The 15,965-nt window shown below is 34.9% G+C and overlaps 1 protein-coding gene across 1 annotated transcript in view; it reads left to right on the forward strand.

Moving 5' to 3' along the window:
* The window catches only part of erbb2 (erb-b2 receptor tyrosine kinase 2), a 33,829-nt gene that overhangs the window by 500 nt on the left and 17,364 nt on the right, over window positions 1-15,965 (forward strand). Inside the window, exons 2-12 of the mRNA XM_079594468.1 lie at window positions 9,436-9,587; window positions 10,026-10,215; window positions 10,948-11,076; window positions 11,163-11,231; window positions 11,711-11,826; window positions 11,915-12,056; window positions 12,182-12,310; window positions 12,825-12,951; window positions 14,215-14,288; window positions 14,444-14,534; window positions 15,018-15,220. Of these exons, the coding sequence (XP_079450594.1) occupies window positions 9,436-9,587; window positions 10,026-10,215; window positions 10,948-11,076; window positions 11,163-11,231; window positions 11,711-11,826; window positions 11,915-12,056; window positions 12,182-12,310; window positions 12,825-12,951; window positions 14,215-14,288; window positions 14,444-14,534; window positions 15,018-15,220 (1,422 nt within the window). The remainder of the gene's footprint in view (window positions 1-9,435; window positions 9,588-10,025; window positions 10,216-10,947; window positions 11,077-11,162; window positions 11,232-11,710; window positions 11,827-11,914; window positions 12,057-12,181; window positions 12,311-12,824; window positions 12,952-14,214; window positions 14,289-14,443; window positions 14,535-15,017; window positions 15,221-15,965) is intronic.

Below are 15,965 nucleotides of genomic sequence, written 5' to 3' on the forward strand. Positions count from 1 at the left end.
GGAATTTGAGTTGTTGTTTTACTAGAGTAAACAACTTTACAATTTAAACTTGTATTAATTTAACTAATTTATGCTTATTTAAAGTGGATAAGTTCAACAACAAAAAATCTCGTCGGTGTTTTTTTCTCACACTGTTCTCGCATTAGTCGTAGGTGAAGTATGTCGCACAAACTTGATTTGCAACTTTTGCATGACAATAGCGCTGAAACCTGACAGCCAAGAGCTCATGAGTTTAATGGGCACAACTCCTTATCATAAAATTAAACCAATATACAAAAAGAACTGCAGACAATAAAAAAAATCTATTACACCATCCTGTTAACCAAACGTACTGTACCACGTAATGTTAAACCAACGTAATGCTAAACAAAATTTGTAAAAAATATAATATAGAATAACAAACAATTAAATGGGTCATAATCGCAGAATAACAACATGATGATGACACACAACAAGTTATTATTTTAACAATTGGTAATAATTCAAAAGCAATCAATTGGGTCATGAACACAGGACAACAACATCATAATGATGATGCAGTGCTGCTAATATCAATAATAAAAATGGCAATTAATTAATAAATAGTGGTAGCAGACATGCAAATGTACAATGTAGTATGGTACAATGGTAGTTTGAGATAGTATTACTATTGTACTTTGATATCCATCGTAGTAATAACCATTTACATAGGATAAGTGCAATAATTTCAAGGTATTACTATGGTACATGCTTAAAATCATGGTGTTTTTGTTCTTTTTTGTGCTATTATTATGATCTCACAGAGATTAACAAAAATCGTGTACAAAACTGAATTGATGGGAGGTTTAATACCAGTTTAAACTTTGTAGTTCTCAACACAAAAATACCACTTTCATAAACTATTATTGTTTTTTTTGTTTTTTTTTACCTAGATCTACACATTGAATTTCTTTTAATTTCTCTGTGTGTACTGTACATGCACTCAGTGGTGGAAGAATTCATATTTTCTTAGGAATCATATACACTCCTTCCTGCTCACTGAAAGTTGTTCCAAAGGTCGTTTGCTTTAAAGTTCTGTGTAAGTGTCAGCTTCTGATTACACACGTACAAAACAAATGTGTTTCTGCATTTCAGTTTGATTTGTTATTGTTTCTAAGGCATCTCAATTGTCGACACGATCAAGACTTTGCTGAAAAAAGTTTTGTTGTGCCTTTTAGTAAAATTGTAAAAAAAAAATAATAATATCCCCTTCAGGTAATTTTGCACAAGTTTTTTTGTTTTTTTTTTGTTTTTTTTTGCTGTGAAATCTTTAAGGATTTTTTATAAAGTAAATAGAACAATAAAAACTTTTATATTGTTAGTAATATTTTTTGATATTTTAAGATGGACTAAAGCAACTTAGTCCTTAGTTAGGCTACTTGATTATCTATACATTATAAGTTTTTTTTTTTAAATCAGGTTTTTGAGAAACACTTATTTGTACATCTCTTTTATTTTTGCCCCCCACCATAAAAGCATTATATGCTACAAAGTTTTGATCTTAAAACCTTTTATCTTTTATGAGCTTTAATCATAAAACTAAGCATATATAATATAATATATATATATATATATATATATATATATATATATATATATATATATATATATATATATATATATATATATATATATATATCTAACTGAGACATTATTGGGAGATATAGAGAGTGACAACTGATATTTATATGCATTTTAAGTCTGTTATACATTAATTTGCTAATTTCATCTTACTATATCAGCAACTATAACAAATTGCATATTTTTTCTCAGTTTGGTCCTCTAAATAAAAAGTGTTTTTCTCTCCATATTCTCCTATACTGAATGAGCCACAAAAGCCTCAGGTATCAAATATTGTATCAAAAATCACATATGCACATTTTGTAAAAGATTTTTTCAAAAACTTTTATCTTTAATGATAAAACTAAGCATATAATATATGAGATCGTATAACAGACTTAAAATGCATATAAATATCAGTTGTGTATATATATATATATATATATATATATATATATATATATATATATATATATATATATATATATATAAAACTGATATTCATAAGTCTGTTATACAATCTCATATATTTACATTAATTTGCTAATTTCATCTTACTTTCTGGCAACTATCAGTAACTACAACAAATTGCATATTTTTTCTCAGTTTGTTCCTCTGAATAAAACTTATTTTGTCTCTCTCTCCATATACTCCTATACTGAATGAGCCACAAAAGCCTCAGGTATCAAATATTGTATTCAAAAATCACATGCTAATTTTTGTAAAGATTTTTTCAATGTTTTTGATAAGCTGATGCATTAAAAAAAAAAATTCTGACTATTCTTGTCAGGCTTTAGTTTAAAGGGTTAAACATCCTTGAGGTGCTCAGATTGTCAACAGCCTGCAAGAAGCATCCAGTCTTGTTGATAAGCAGAATCCATAAACAATGGCATTGGGACATTTGCATGGGACATTGTTGTCATGGGACCTTTTCTAATGTGACCACGTCTCCAATTATTCTCAAAACTTAGCAAAACCAGTCCCGGTCAAACTTTTGCCATCTGATTCTGCATATGCATAAGTACGTGTTGTGTGTGCGGTTACTCAACTAAGAGTTGGTTCATTGCTGTGCTTGGTGTTGGGCTTGTCCTTGTTATCTGTTGTTGCGGATGTACAGAGCTGTCTTAGATATGCTTTACGTGTTTCATTGTTGAGTGTTTCAGAACCTGTAATGGGGCTTTTAGCAATGCTGTTAGCTGAAAGTGTCACCACACGCTTACTGGTCTTCAGGATCTTTATCAGCAGTTATTATCAGACTAAAGGCCCTTTCACACCAAGGACGATAACTATAACTATAATGTTTTAATAATCGTTCTACTATAATAGAGACGTCAATGACACAGACATTCTGATATCATTGCATCACTTATAGAAAGATTTGTTTCTGCTGATGAATGATAATTGACAGCCAATCAGAATCCACCTGACTAGAGCATTAAGAGCCAGACAACATAACTGCAGCTCACTTATAATAAACAACACATTACTGTCAGTTGGTATGTGCTTATATAGTTATAGTTATTCTTGTGAAGGTGTGAACGGGCCTTAGCCGTCAGATTTGTAACTCATTAGAGCCAGGAGGAAATTTCCTTGTCTGTGTTTTGATGAAACACAAGTCTGTGAGTTTTGTCTCACAGTCACAATAAATTTTGTTACGTCACAATAAATGAAGAATTCAATATTAAAAGTGTGATACGACTGGAAAAGATGGAACAATTTTCTGTTACTGATTTTCTGAAGTAGTTTGTCTTGTGATTGTTGTGCTTTTAATAGGCTAATAGATAATAAAACTATTTTTCATGCAGATATTTTTGTCTTCGGTTCTGTTTTCCCCCACAGTTTTAGCTAGCATACAATTTTTGAGATGCGTCGTAAAGAAATAATTTTCTTCCAAAAATGACAATTCTGTCATCATTCAATTTCTCATGTTGTTTCAAATAGATTTAACTTTTTTCTTCTTAGGAACAGAAAAAATATAAATATGTTTAGCAGAATGTATGTTGTCCCCATACAATGAAAGTGAATGGTAATTAAAATGCTGTTAAAAATAGCAGACAAGCACCATTAAGTGTCATCAAAGTAGTTATTTTAATTTGTGTCCTACATTCCAAGGCCTTGTCAACTCCACACTAATACGTTTTCGTTTGAAAATGCTTATTTTTGGCCTTCCATCCTCAATGAGACTGCGGTTTTATGAACGAAAACAAAGCTTTTTGAAAATGCTGTCCAAAGTGTATACATTTGAAACCACGGTTTTCATGTTTATACAGGTATTGTGTCTCTTATATGTGCTATTCTCTTTCACACAGTTGCTAAAATATGTTACTTTGCACACTTTCATATCGCAAGCCTGCAAAGGGGACAGATCATTTACTCACATTTGCTGACTTGCGGCAAAACATGAGAGCAGTTGCGTTTTAGAGCAAACATATAATGGTGAGTGAGTGCGACCTGGACACATCAGTGAATGGTGAGATATTTTGCTAAATAAAATGATACTGCCGAAAGAATTGCGTGAGATCTGTTTGGTTCAGTCTGTATCATCTAGTGAGCTTTTATGAGGGCTTACGCATGCGCAGTAAGGGGAATTTATCATTTTCTGATGTTTCTGTGTGGTCGAGAAACTTTTGGAAACCGCTTAAAAACGCTAGTGTGGCGGAGAGAATTTCAAAACAAAAACACTGTTTTCAAATGTATCCGGATTAATGTAGACTTAGCCCAAGTTTTAAACCACAATGAAAATGACAAAAAATGCTGGATGGACACGACAAAATGCACATAAACGAAAAATTTGCATAAAAAAATAAGATGGAAACACATTTACTGAATTACTTCCTTGATGCGCATCGAAAAAAGACATCTGACAATGTCAAACGGCGCAAAAAGGGTCTTACAGATCAAATAAAAAAGTTGCTGTACAGTGTAAATAATGTTTTTGATGTATTCACAATCTTTGGGTCACTATGGTCTCTGTAGAGGTTCTAAATCCAAAACTAGATAAATATTGAATGTTTAAGAATATTTTTCAAGAAGTTTTTACTGTGCAAAATGAACAGCTAAAGCCTCGCCACAAAAAAGATCAAACCCGTCCCATATAAGAAAAAATCTAGATAAATAGCCAAACTGATTAATGCTTTGTCGTGCAAGCAGGCTGTTGTTGTGTGGTGTACGTTTTGTTTGATTACTGCAGGAAAGCTTCTATATGTAAAATATGTTCAAGGTCATTAGGCATTAGTTCAGCATATGCATACGTGCATCCCATCAGTATTTTGGTATGCGTGTAGCAGTGTGTCAGAACGGAGTGATACACGCTTCACAAACACAGAGACACAAGGTCTCATCCGAATCCTGTTCTTCCTGTCGGTTGAGTAATTCTTGTTTGTTGTGTGACTGACTATGTGCAAGAATAGAATATGCATGTAGAAAAGCACTGATAGGTTTTGTAAAAAGCTGTTACACGTGTATTTGAATGAATAAGGAACATTTATTTTTGCATACAGTATTATATTAGTGACCAACACTTGAAACTATTTTGTTTATGCCCTTGGTTCACAAATTGAATTCATTTGTCATTGTGCACTTAAACGTTCCCTTTAGTTGAGTGTTTTTGTCATCGCTGTGTTATTGAAAGTGTTATCGATTTTGATGCAAATACTGCCTGTCCATTCAGCAGCATTTGAGGTCAATGCCCAGAGGACACGGTCAAAGTGATAATACTCCGTTTGGATACTCTGTTCCTCTGGGCAGTGATAAAGGGTCGTAATGGTTGTCTTGGGAAGATCTTTGGTGTTTCTCTTATTATAACCAAGGTCAGGACCTAGTAGACAGCAGTGTATCTTTGGTGGCTGTAAATGTCAGCTTGCACTCTGTTTTCTGTATTGTTGTTGTTGTCTGTGAGATCAGTCTCCGTGACAGCAGCGGTTAACAGAATTTGGCAGCTGAAAACCTATTGAGTACACGCTTGTGAAGTACACACTCTACTTCCTGTCTGGCCGCACACCAAGAGTAGGTGTGGTGAATTTACTCGCTGCACAGGTAAAGAGCACTGATTTAAATTCAATCTGTCTCTCTCTCTTGTGTTGTTGTCCTAGAGACCAAGAGCAGCTCGTGCACCGTGTGACACAACAAGTTTCCAATGACAAGGAATGTGTCTATATGAGCTCTTGTTTTGCTATTATACATCGCTTACTGTGTCAGTTTGTTGTTACTGCATGTTTTAAAACACAGAATAAATAAAAATGTGATTCTCCAAAATATACATTTCACCACAAACACAACATTGTAAGCAGAATTTGACTGAAATTTTATTGGAGTACCTGTTATTAAAGGCACAGTTCACCCAAAAATGATAATTTTGTTTATTAATCACCATTATGTCCTTTCAAACCCATAAGATTATATTTTTGAATGAAATCTGAATGATTTCTGTCCTTCTCTTCAAGGTATATTCACCCAAAACTGCGACACGTTCACAAATCTTTTATAAAGAGATCGCAAAAGATATTCATGTGAATTGAGTGGTTTAATCCAAGTCTCCTGAAGAGGCACGATCGCTTTATGACGAACAGATTTAATTTAGGCTTTTATTCACATTGAACAGCGTTCAGCGAACGTACATAGAGCACTTACATCTGCTAAACAAACATGCTCAAAGTCAAACATGCTTGCTTGACGCCCAAGAACCAATGAGGTTCAGCATGCAGAGCACTGAAGAGGGGGCATCAAGTAACAGAAAGGGGGTGATGCCATAATGCAAAGTACCCCCAGTTAAGTTTTTTAAGACTGTAAACAAACCAGTCTCTGCTGCAATTATGAAACTAAAAACTGAGTACATACAGATGGTACATACAGATAGTAGAGCATTGAATAATATTGCTACATAAAACAAAAAGGAAAATTGCCTAGGCCAACATGGTAGAACATTCTACTTATCTATATCCATGAAATAACCATGTTTTTGACCACAAGATATAAATATTTTATTATATTGTCTTAGATACACAATTTCAGCGGCTTTACCATGAATACAGACAAGTTACCATGATACCAGCCACCACCACCAAAAGTAATGAATTGTGTCTGCTTTTCTATAAAACACGCCGCTTCACTAACAGAAGTAGTTAGAACAGCCAGAAATGCAACCGGTGACAAACAATAACAATCCAGAGGAAAAAAATCAACTAACTACGTTCAGTTATCTAGCCCTCTAAACTTTAAAAAAATATTTAACTATACCTTTATCCTACTTAGTAGAGCTGCCTTCTTCATGTCAAATGTGCCAATCAATATGTGACATTTTATGAAACTGATTGTCCTTAACTAAAATGTTGCTATAGTAGCCTAATATTAATGCTAGAAAGCCTATGCACTTGGTATTTGTGATTTAAAAAAAATGTGTATTATATTTCGTCATTAAAATCCCCAATTTTCACATTCATCTTTTCATCAATTAGGAATTTTACTGCAATTTTATTGAGTACCTGTTATTAAAAGGCACAGTTCATCCAAAAATGAAAATAGCTTGACACGTTAGAACCACCAATAAGGTTCATTCTCGCGTGTCACACCAGCACATTTGAGTTTTAGAGCAAATGAGGGATACAAGGGGAGTACTCTGGGTTCGGGCCAAAATACCGAGCTCGGAGCCATCTCTTCGGACAGCACGCCAAATACGCATACTTCTTTTAATTTGATTATTTGTGTGAAACTCGTGAAATTATATCTAATTGGCTAATTAAAGAAATGTTTTATTTGTCTCTCGTGAAATTTGGTCGCATATGCTCGCATTGTAGAGGGTTGCCGAGGTACTCCGAGCATGCGTGTGTGTGTGTAAACCTGTTGGTTTGGATGTCATTGGCGAAACGTTTGTGGTACTTCAGCCTGTCAAAAATAAGTTTGAGTAGGAGTAAAAAATAATGATGTAGAAACAGAAGTACAATGAGAGAGAAAGAGAACAGAGCTTGCCAGAGACATGGACGAAGAGAGTTGTTTTCAATTCAACACACACACACACACACACACACACGCACAGAGACGAGGGAATGTTAGGATGATGAAAGTGGAGGAAGGGAACTTGGAAAGGAAGTGTGAACAGGAGGAAATAGTGACTTATAATTCAATCTCAGTCCTACTATTCATTGAGTAATCTTACTTATGTTACTGCACAAAACAGCTCTTTAAATAATGTCTCATACAATAGCTTATCAAAAAAAAAAAAAAAAAATGAATCACCCTTATTTGAACATTTTCATTACCGCAGTTGCATAAACAAAACCACTGTATTAAGTCTGTTTTAAGAACTATTCTGATCAGCAGTTATCCACGGGGTCATCAGTCTTATTTTTAAGATTTAAATGAGACCAATCTGTGTTTTTATGTAATTGACTTCAAAAAGTTATGACCTTAAAGAAAAAAATTAGATGACTATCTTGTACAACTAGTTTAAGCAGTTTATGCAACCGGCCACTAGAATGAACTGACTTTAAACATCAAAACATCAACAAAAGGCTACCGGTACATGAAATATGTGTGCTCATTGAACTCGTAGAGGTGTAATAGAAATGATTTTGGTCTATTGTCAAATGCTAGCCTGCAGTTTACAAGGCACTGAATAAAGTGACTTACAATAAATCATCTGTGAATGATGATTTACAATAAATCATCAGTGAATTGACACACACATGCACAAATCTCAGTACAGCACTGCACATGTCATGACATGGACACTCAGAGTGAGTGCCAAACACATCTATTTACAGTCTCCTGCACAGAGTTGCAGTGTGATAAAGCCAAGACAGGAGGACAGTAGTCATGACTTTAAATGAAACATCATGTTTGTGCCTTTAAGGTGTTATTTTCCTCTACAACACAAGTGAATAATACATGTAAAGTGATATTAATTTAATATTTGTAGGCATTTCCATTATGTTCATTTTAAAATGATGTTGATTTTATTTTATGTAGTGCTGGGTGGTATACCAGTTCATGCGGTATAACGGTTTTATCCCGTGTATGATATGTATTTTTCAAATACCCCCATGCCGGTGCGTAGCTGAAACAAATTCTGAATCTTTTCAATGGCCACAAAGAGCGCCATGCAGTGTTTTGAGATTCACACCCTTCTTACTAACGGTTATAACATTATAACGCAACAATAAACAGTGTTGGGGTAACACATTACTAGTAACGTAAGTTATGTACAAATTTTCAAGTAACAAGTAAAATAATGCATGACTTTTAAATTTACATAACGCAAGTTACTTTGTTTTCCCATTTATTGACCGGCAGCTCTCCTATCCCCATGTCGAGAGGAATCGTGAGTAAGATGCAGAGTCGTTGTGTGTTCTGTGTAAACATGATGGTTATTGTTGTTCTAGAGTCTAGACTAAATGTGAGCATGCATTTACTCATATTACTTGCACAGAAACAGATTCAGTATTCCTCAAAATGAATAAAAATAGTCAAATGCAAACTCAGAATATTACACACACCGGCAATAATTAAATATGTTAAATAGGTGGATACAAATATTCTTTGTGTATTTAATCTCACTTTATTAACCAGGGTCTTTGCTGCTGCAATGATCCAATTCAATAATACCAATAAGCACAAATGACGTTACACAGATGTTTAATAATTTTTTATTGCTGAAGTAAGTGTTGCACTTAATTCTCCTGTGGTGTCACTATATGAGTACATGAACGCATGAATTTCATCTGCAGAGCTGCTCTGAGAGTCATGAGCATTTCATTTGATAAAATCATTCGTCATATCACATACACACAGAAACTCAGAAGCCTTCACAACATCATTTTATACAGCCTGCTGATGTGTGTGTGTCTGTGTTTTACTTTTCAGTATGTCTTGGGACAGATATGAAGCTGGCTTTACCCTCCAGTCTTGAGAATCATTATGACATGCTCAAGCTGCTGTACAAGGGCTGTCAAGTTGTTCATGGTAACCTGGAGATCACGCATCTGCAGGGAACTCCAGACCTCTCCTTTCTGCAGGTATGGGACTGTCATGTGTTTGTGTGTGTTATAGCTCTTTATTATACAGCAGCTAGATTTCTTTGGTGCTCATGCATTTCCAAACTCCTGTTAATTTTCTTGCCATTGTGTGAATAATCACATTATAATGAATAATGTGTGTGTGTACCTGAGTTTGACCAGAGCATATTTCTGAAAGTCTGCAATACCCATTTATAAAGATACTTCAAGTTTAAATTTCATAGGCATAATCATTTTTATAAAGTTCACGGCTTAAAGGGTACGGCATTACAGGAATTGAATTTGCCTTTAAATGTAATTTGGTTTTAGTAAGGTTCACGAGTACTTACACAAATTATTAGCAATTATATTGTTCATATTGTTCATATCAGTTAAGTCACTCACTAATAATTAATGAGTCTCAAATGAAAATGAAAGGATGCTCATGTTTGTCTGTAGGAGATTGTGGAGGTTCAGGGGTATGTGCTGATAGCTCACGTCTCAGTGCGTTCAGTTCCTCTGGACAATCTGCGGATCATACGGGGCAGTCAGCTGTATAACTCCAGCTACGCTCTCGCAGTACATAACAACTTCAACCACAGCCAGGCGGGACTCGGCATGAGAGAACTACGTCTCAGGAGTCTTACAGGTAAGGAGTGTGGGACTTACAAGCATTAAGTCAAATTTATATTGGGTTATTATAGATTTAAGAGTGAAAGTCTTATTACTGGCTACTCTCATTTTTTTCAGTCTATTTCAGTTAAAGCTATGTTAATTTAAAGATTCAGGGACACTTTTTGTTATACTGGTTGAAACTATCTTCACATCCTGATAGTTATTAATAATAGAAGTGGTATAATTATTAAAATATGTATATATACCTTCTGTGGAAGTCTCAGGACCAAAAAAATGTTCGTCCAATCATTGCATTTGGTCCTGAGAGGATGTGCTGCTTGCCTGTCAACCTATTTGCATACCTCCGCTCACCCTGCTTGCACAGATATTACTCACTCAGATGTCATCATTGCGTTCAATGAGGCTAAGCAGAGTTGTAGACAGACAGTCACCGAGCGCCGAAAACAAACAGAAGCCACCTTTTAAAGTTCCTCCTGAACCAAAACAACAAGCTTATGCTGCGTTCAGCCATGGTGTATTTACCGTAATTTAGAGATGGCAACCCTCTATATTGGGAATTTTTTCCCCTGACTCAAAACTCCCAATCACGTGACTTCTTATTGACTTCTTTATGCTCAGGTCCAAAATATTTCATTGAATAGAAATTACTCTTTGTGTTTGCATTCTCTATAAAATGATTTAAAAAAAATTGTTGTACAGTCATGAAACCGGAAACTTGTGATTAAAATGATTGACTGTTTCACAGAAATCCTGCTCGGTGGGGTTTATATTTGGGGAAATCCTCAACTTTGCTTTCCTCGGAATATTAATTGGAAAGACACTGTCACAACAGTTGAAAACAAACTGCTGCACCTGCAAGACATTCCAAAGAACTGTGAGTGAACTATCCCATTACACATTACACTATTCAATGCATCATATACTTTGCATTATTGCGCAATAATAATGATATTTTTTCAGGTCCTCTTTGTCCTTCTGCTTGTGGGTCCGGTGGATGTTGGGGAGAAACAAATCAGGACTGCCAAACATGTGAGTGTCATTAACATATTTGTATTTTTTCGTGTTTGATAAAAATTGTTTTTTTTGCCATGAATTCAGTTTAATTGAATCAAGATTACCAGTCCATCTCATATTTAATAAATACATTTTCATGTCCCTAAATGCTCTAATTTATACAATATATTATAATAATCATATAATGTTGTTGTCAATTTGTTGTCATGTTTTTTATTAGTTAATGTGGTGGACATTTTTTGGTGCTCTGTCAAAATAAACATCTAGTTGGCACTTGTTTTGACAGTATTTAACCTTGTTTATACAAGAGAACATTTCTGATCAGTTCAACTCTGCATTCCCTATAAGAGAATGAATAGTCACAGTTTGACCAAATTAAGTGTCTGACTATTTGTGTTTTGTCTTGAAACGTAATGGAATTCTTGCTCTGAGACAATTCTGAATCTTGTCCGGCCTGGTATGATACACCATTGCATGTACCTCTTTCTCTGCAGTGACCTCTGTGCAATGCTCATCTGGCTGTTTGCGCTGTAAGGGTCCGAATCCCAATGATTGCTGTCATGTGCAGTGTGCTGCTGGGTGCACGGGGCCGAAAGACTCTGATTGTCTGGTAAAAAGATCATTAATATTGCATTTATATCATTCATGTCTAAATGACATCTAATGATATCTGTTTCACTCTATTTTCGCATGTTTAGGCCTGTCGTCACTTTAATGACAGTGGGACGTGTAAAGACAACTGCCCCCCGCCCACCATCTACGACCCAACCACCTTCCAATCCAAACCTAACAAGGACAAAAAGTTCAGCTTTGGAGCCACATGTGTTAAACAGTGTCCCCGTATGTCAAACGTTTAATTGGCTAACAATGCAATATCTTGCTGTATGTCCAAAGGTCTTGCCTTTTCTTTCTCTTCATATGTATTTATTATATATATTCTGTACTTTCTACTTCTTACTTCTTAGATAACTATTTGGCCATGGAAGTGGCATGTACAATGGTCTGTCCTAAATTTAACAAGGAAGTCATCACCGTTGACCCAGATGGACAAGAATCACAGAAATGTGAAAAGTGTGAAGGAGAGTGTCCAAAAGGTTTGTATGTTTTTGGCTGAAACAAACATGCGCTTATACATGGCCGCTAATGATTCTAGCTAGCTACACAAACTTGATTTTAAGTGTTGTTGAGTTCCAAAATCTGTGAGAAAGCCATTCATAACATAAGATGTATTCTTATAGTTGTTCCAAAATAATGTATATAGGCCTATACACACACTACCTGTCAATAGTTTGGAATAATTCATATCAAAAAGGCTGCATTTATTTGGTAAAAAATACAGTAAAAACAGTAATATAGACAATAACCCTTTTCTATATAAATATATTTTAAAATGTAATTTATTCCTGTGATGGCAAAGCTGATTTTTCAGCAGCCATTACTCCAGTACTCCATGTGATCATGTCACATGATCCTTCAAAAATCATTCTAGTTAAAAGTTAAAAAAACATAATTATTCCAAACTTTTGACTGGTAGTGGATAAATACTATGTGTGCATAATTTATTTTATTCTTCTAGTAGTATTAATGTATGCATGTTCTGTCTGTTAGTGTGTTATGGGCTAGGAATGGGAAACCTTCAGGGGGTGACAGTGGTGAATACCACCAACATTGGCATGTTCATTGGCTGTGAGAAGATCTACGGCAGTTTGGCTTTTCTTTCAGACTCCTTCGAAGCGTAAGGACCTTTTTCACCTACATATTACAATGCCGCCATCATCTACTCAGCCGTTATGTTGCTCGTCCTTTTGCTTCTGTGAAATGGAAAAAATGAAGATATTACAAAAAAAAATTACACAAAAAAGACTTATAAAAGTGGTCCATATGATACATGCGCTATAATCCAAGTCTTCTGAATACATACGATAGCTTTGTGTGAGGAACAGACTGAAATTGAAGTCATTATTGATTCTTTTCACCTCTGCTGCAGCTCTCCAACATGTTTCAGTTTACGTGTGAAGAGACACTTGAGAACAATTAGCTGTGTGTTTGCATCCACTTATTTTATGCAAGTTATGGGATCTCGCATAAAAACACGGTGTATGGAAAATCATAAAATAAAAAGCATAAAAGCATAAACATTTGCACGTATGAGGCGGTTAATTTTTTTTATTCAATAAGAAAACATGCACATCAACTACATTAGAAACACATTTACTGGATACATTTTTCGATGTACAATGAAAAGATCATGCACTTGGATAACTGAACTGAACAGCAGACTTTATTGTTTTAGTCATTCTGAGATGACTGAGCCAAAGTCTGTCACCAAAATGATTTGGGATAATTTCCTCCCAGAACTGTCTCACACGTTTGCGTTCCCAACCAAACGTTGGCCTCTGAACGCAAGATAACATAACATGTCAGCATTTGTTATTGCGGTTTCATCTGCATGCTCTGAGGTGCATGTAATTTATTATATAGGAAATAAAGGCTCAAAGGCTTCCCTGGTTGCAGAAACGATTTATTATTTTATTACTGATACTTTGAGCCAATATCCCAGGAAGTGAAGATTTTATTCTTGAACACATGGGATAAAAACGTTGCTTTATTCGTAAATGTTTTATGAATGTTTAAATTTTTTGCACAAGTTCAATTCGCAACTTAGCTATTGACACAAAGTTTCTTGAAATGCCAAGTTTTAATTTGTGTATGCTTTTAGAATACTTTATGGTGCTTTTGGCCCTTTTTAGAGTTTAACAGCCTCTAGTCACTGTAAGCTTTCATTGAATGGAAAAGAGCTGTCTGAACATTCTTCTGCAGTTCACTTCATGTGTTTCACAGAAGAAATAAAGTCATATGGGTTTAGAATAACCTGAGGGTGAATAACTAACTGACCTTAAAACTTTTCTTATTTAAAATGTTCCATACATTATTGATTTGTATTGTTATACCTATTGTTACACTTATAATGTTACTGTATATTGTGTTGTCAATACAGTAATGCAGTTACCAATTCATCTGGACTGCAGTTGAGTGACCTCGAGAAGTTGAAGTCGATAAAAGAAATCACAGGTGAAGATCTCAGTTCAACTGGATTTATAAAGAAAATACAAGTCGATAGATCCAAGATCTGTGCTTTGAGAACTAAACTCTTCATAGCAATGCTACTAGCTGTACCATTATTACATTAATTTTGCATTTTAAATAACATTATATTTGTATTTTAGGATATCTGTACATAGATGCATGGCCAGATTATTTGCTTAATCTGAGTGTTTTTGAAAACTTGAAGGTGATCAGAGGAAGAATGCTTTACAAGTAAGTAAATCTGTCTTTCCCCTCCCCTTTTCCCATTTCCTAATCCAGTCTTTAAACACATTATTTGCTAGACTGTTTACCCACTTTCTTGTTTGTCTGACGTCTAGTTAGACTTATCAAACCTGCAGTTTCTTATTAGCTGTAAAGGTTAATGATTATCCTCTACACCTGCTGCATGATGTATCTTTTTTCTTTTCTTTCAACCTTAAGCCAGTTCTAACTAGACAGACTGTGAGAAAGGAATGTGCCTAGTTAATCTATAAAATTGTTGGTAATTTTTCCACACTTTAGTCAGATTAAAGATTGATGCACACAAATGGGTGTATGATAGACTAGTAGCTTTAACATTTAAAACCTACCAAGAACAATTCATCATCATAGCAAGGACATTTGCACATGCAAACTGGTCATTTTTTCTGCACAAATGTATAACTCTAGTATCTCATTGCCTTATAATGTAGTTTTCGGTTTATCTCTCTGCAGGGGTGTTTTGTCTTTGGGAGTTCAGTCTTTGCAGATCGAGTCTCTCGGGTTGCGTTCCTTGCGCAGTGTCACCGGAGGTTTAGTTCTGTTTCATAATAACTCCAGACTATGCTACACCTCCTCTTTGCCCTGGTCCCCTATGCTCCACCCCACACAGGCACCCAACCTCATCATCAGCAACAACCAAGACCCGCAAACATGTGGTAAAAGACCATTATATTTAGCCCTTTTTGGATGGTAATTGTTTCTCATGGGGATGTAGTGTCATTTTTTTTTATTGCTGTCTAAATCTAAATCTTGAGAGATGGAAAAACAGAAAACTATTTAGACTACAGCACGTCATTTTACCTATTTTTCAAAAGGAAATTTTAATTATTTAATTATTTACAAAAATATTATTAAATTAAAAAAGAATGTATTAATTGTTCAAGCAATAACAATCATGTGACTAACCATGTGAGGAACACATTCCAAAGTTTGTTGGATTTGCAGAACTCTCTCCTCCACAGTGAAAAAAATCACTTTCAGTTTTATCACTAAAGTGCCATGCAAATGTATTTGTACAGACGTTCCCATGAGAAACAATTACCATCCAAATATTGTTGACCGTAAAAGAATCATACTGTATTTTAAATCCTGAATACAGTGTGTCTCTAAGCATGGCATGGAGTAGAGTGACTATATGCAGAGCATAGCCTTGAGTGTCTTGTTGTTTTTTAAAACAGTCACAACATAATGAAAAAATTATGTAGACACATTCTTAATGGCATCCTTGCAGTAGTCATTGTCTAAAACTTGATTTCAAGAATTATTTAGTATTTACAACTAATTTAGAAAACGCTTTATTTTGATGACCCACTTAAGACATTCTACTAACTATAAGTTACTTTGCAACTAATCCTACTAACCCGAACCCTAACAACCTAACCCTAATTTAACAATCTACTA

Source organism: Phoxinus phoxinus (assembly GCF_949152265.1).
Source record: "Phoxinus phoxinus genome assembly, chromosome: 21".
Classification (NCBI taxonomy): domain Eukaryota; kingdom Metazoa; phylum Chordata; class Actinopteri; order Cypriniformes; family Leuciscidae; genus Phoxinus; species Phoxinus phoxinus.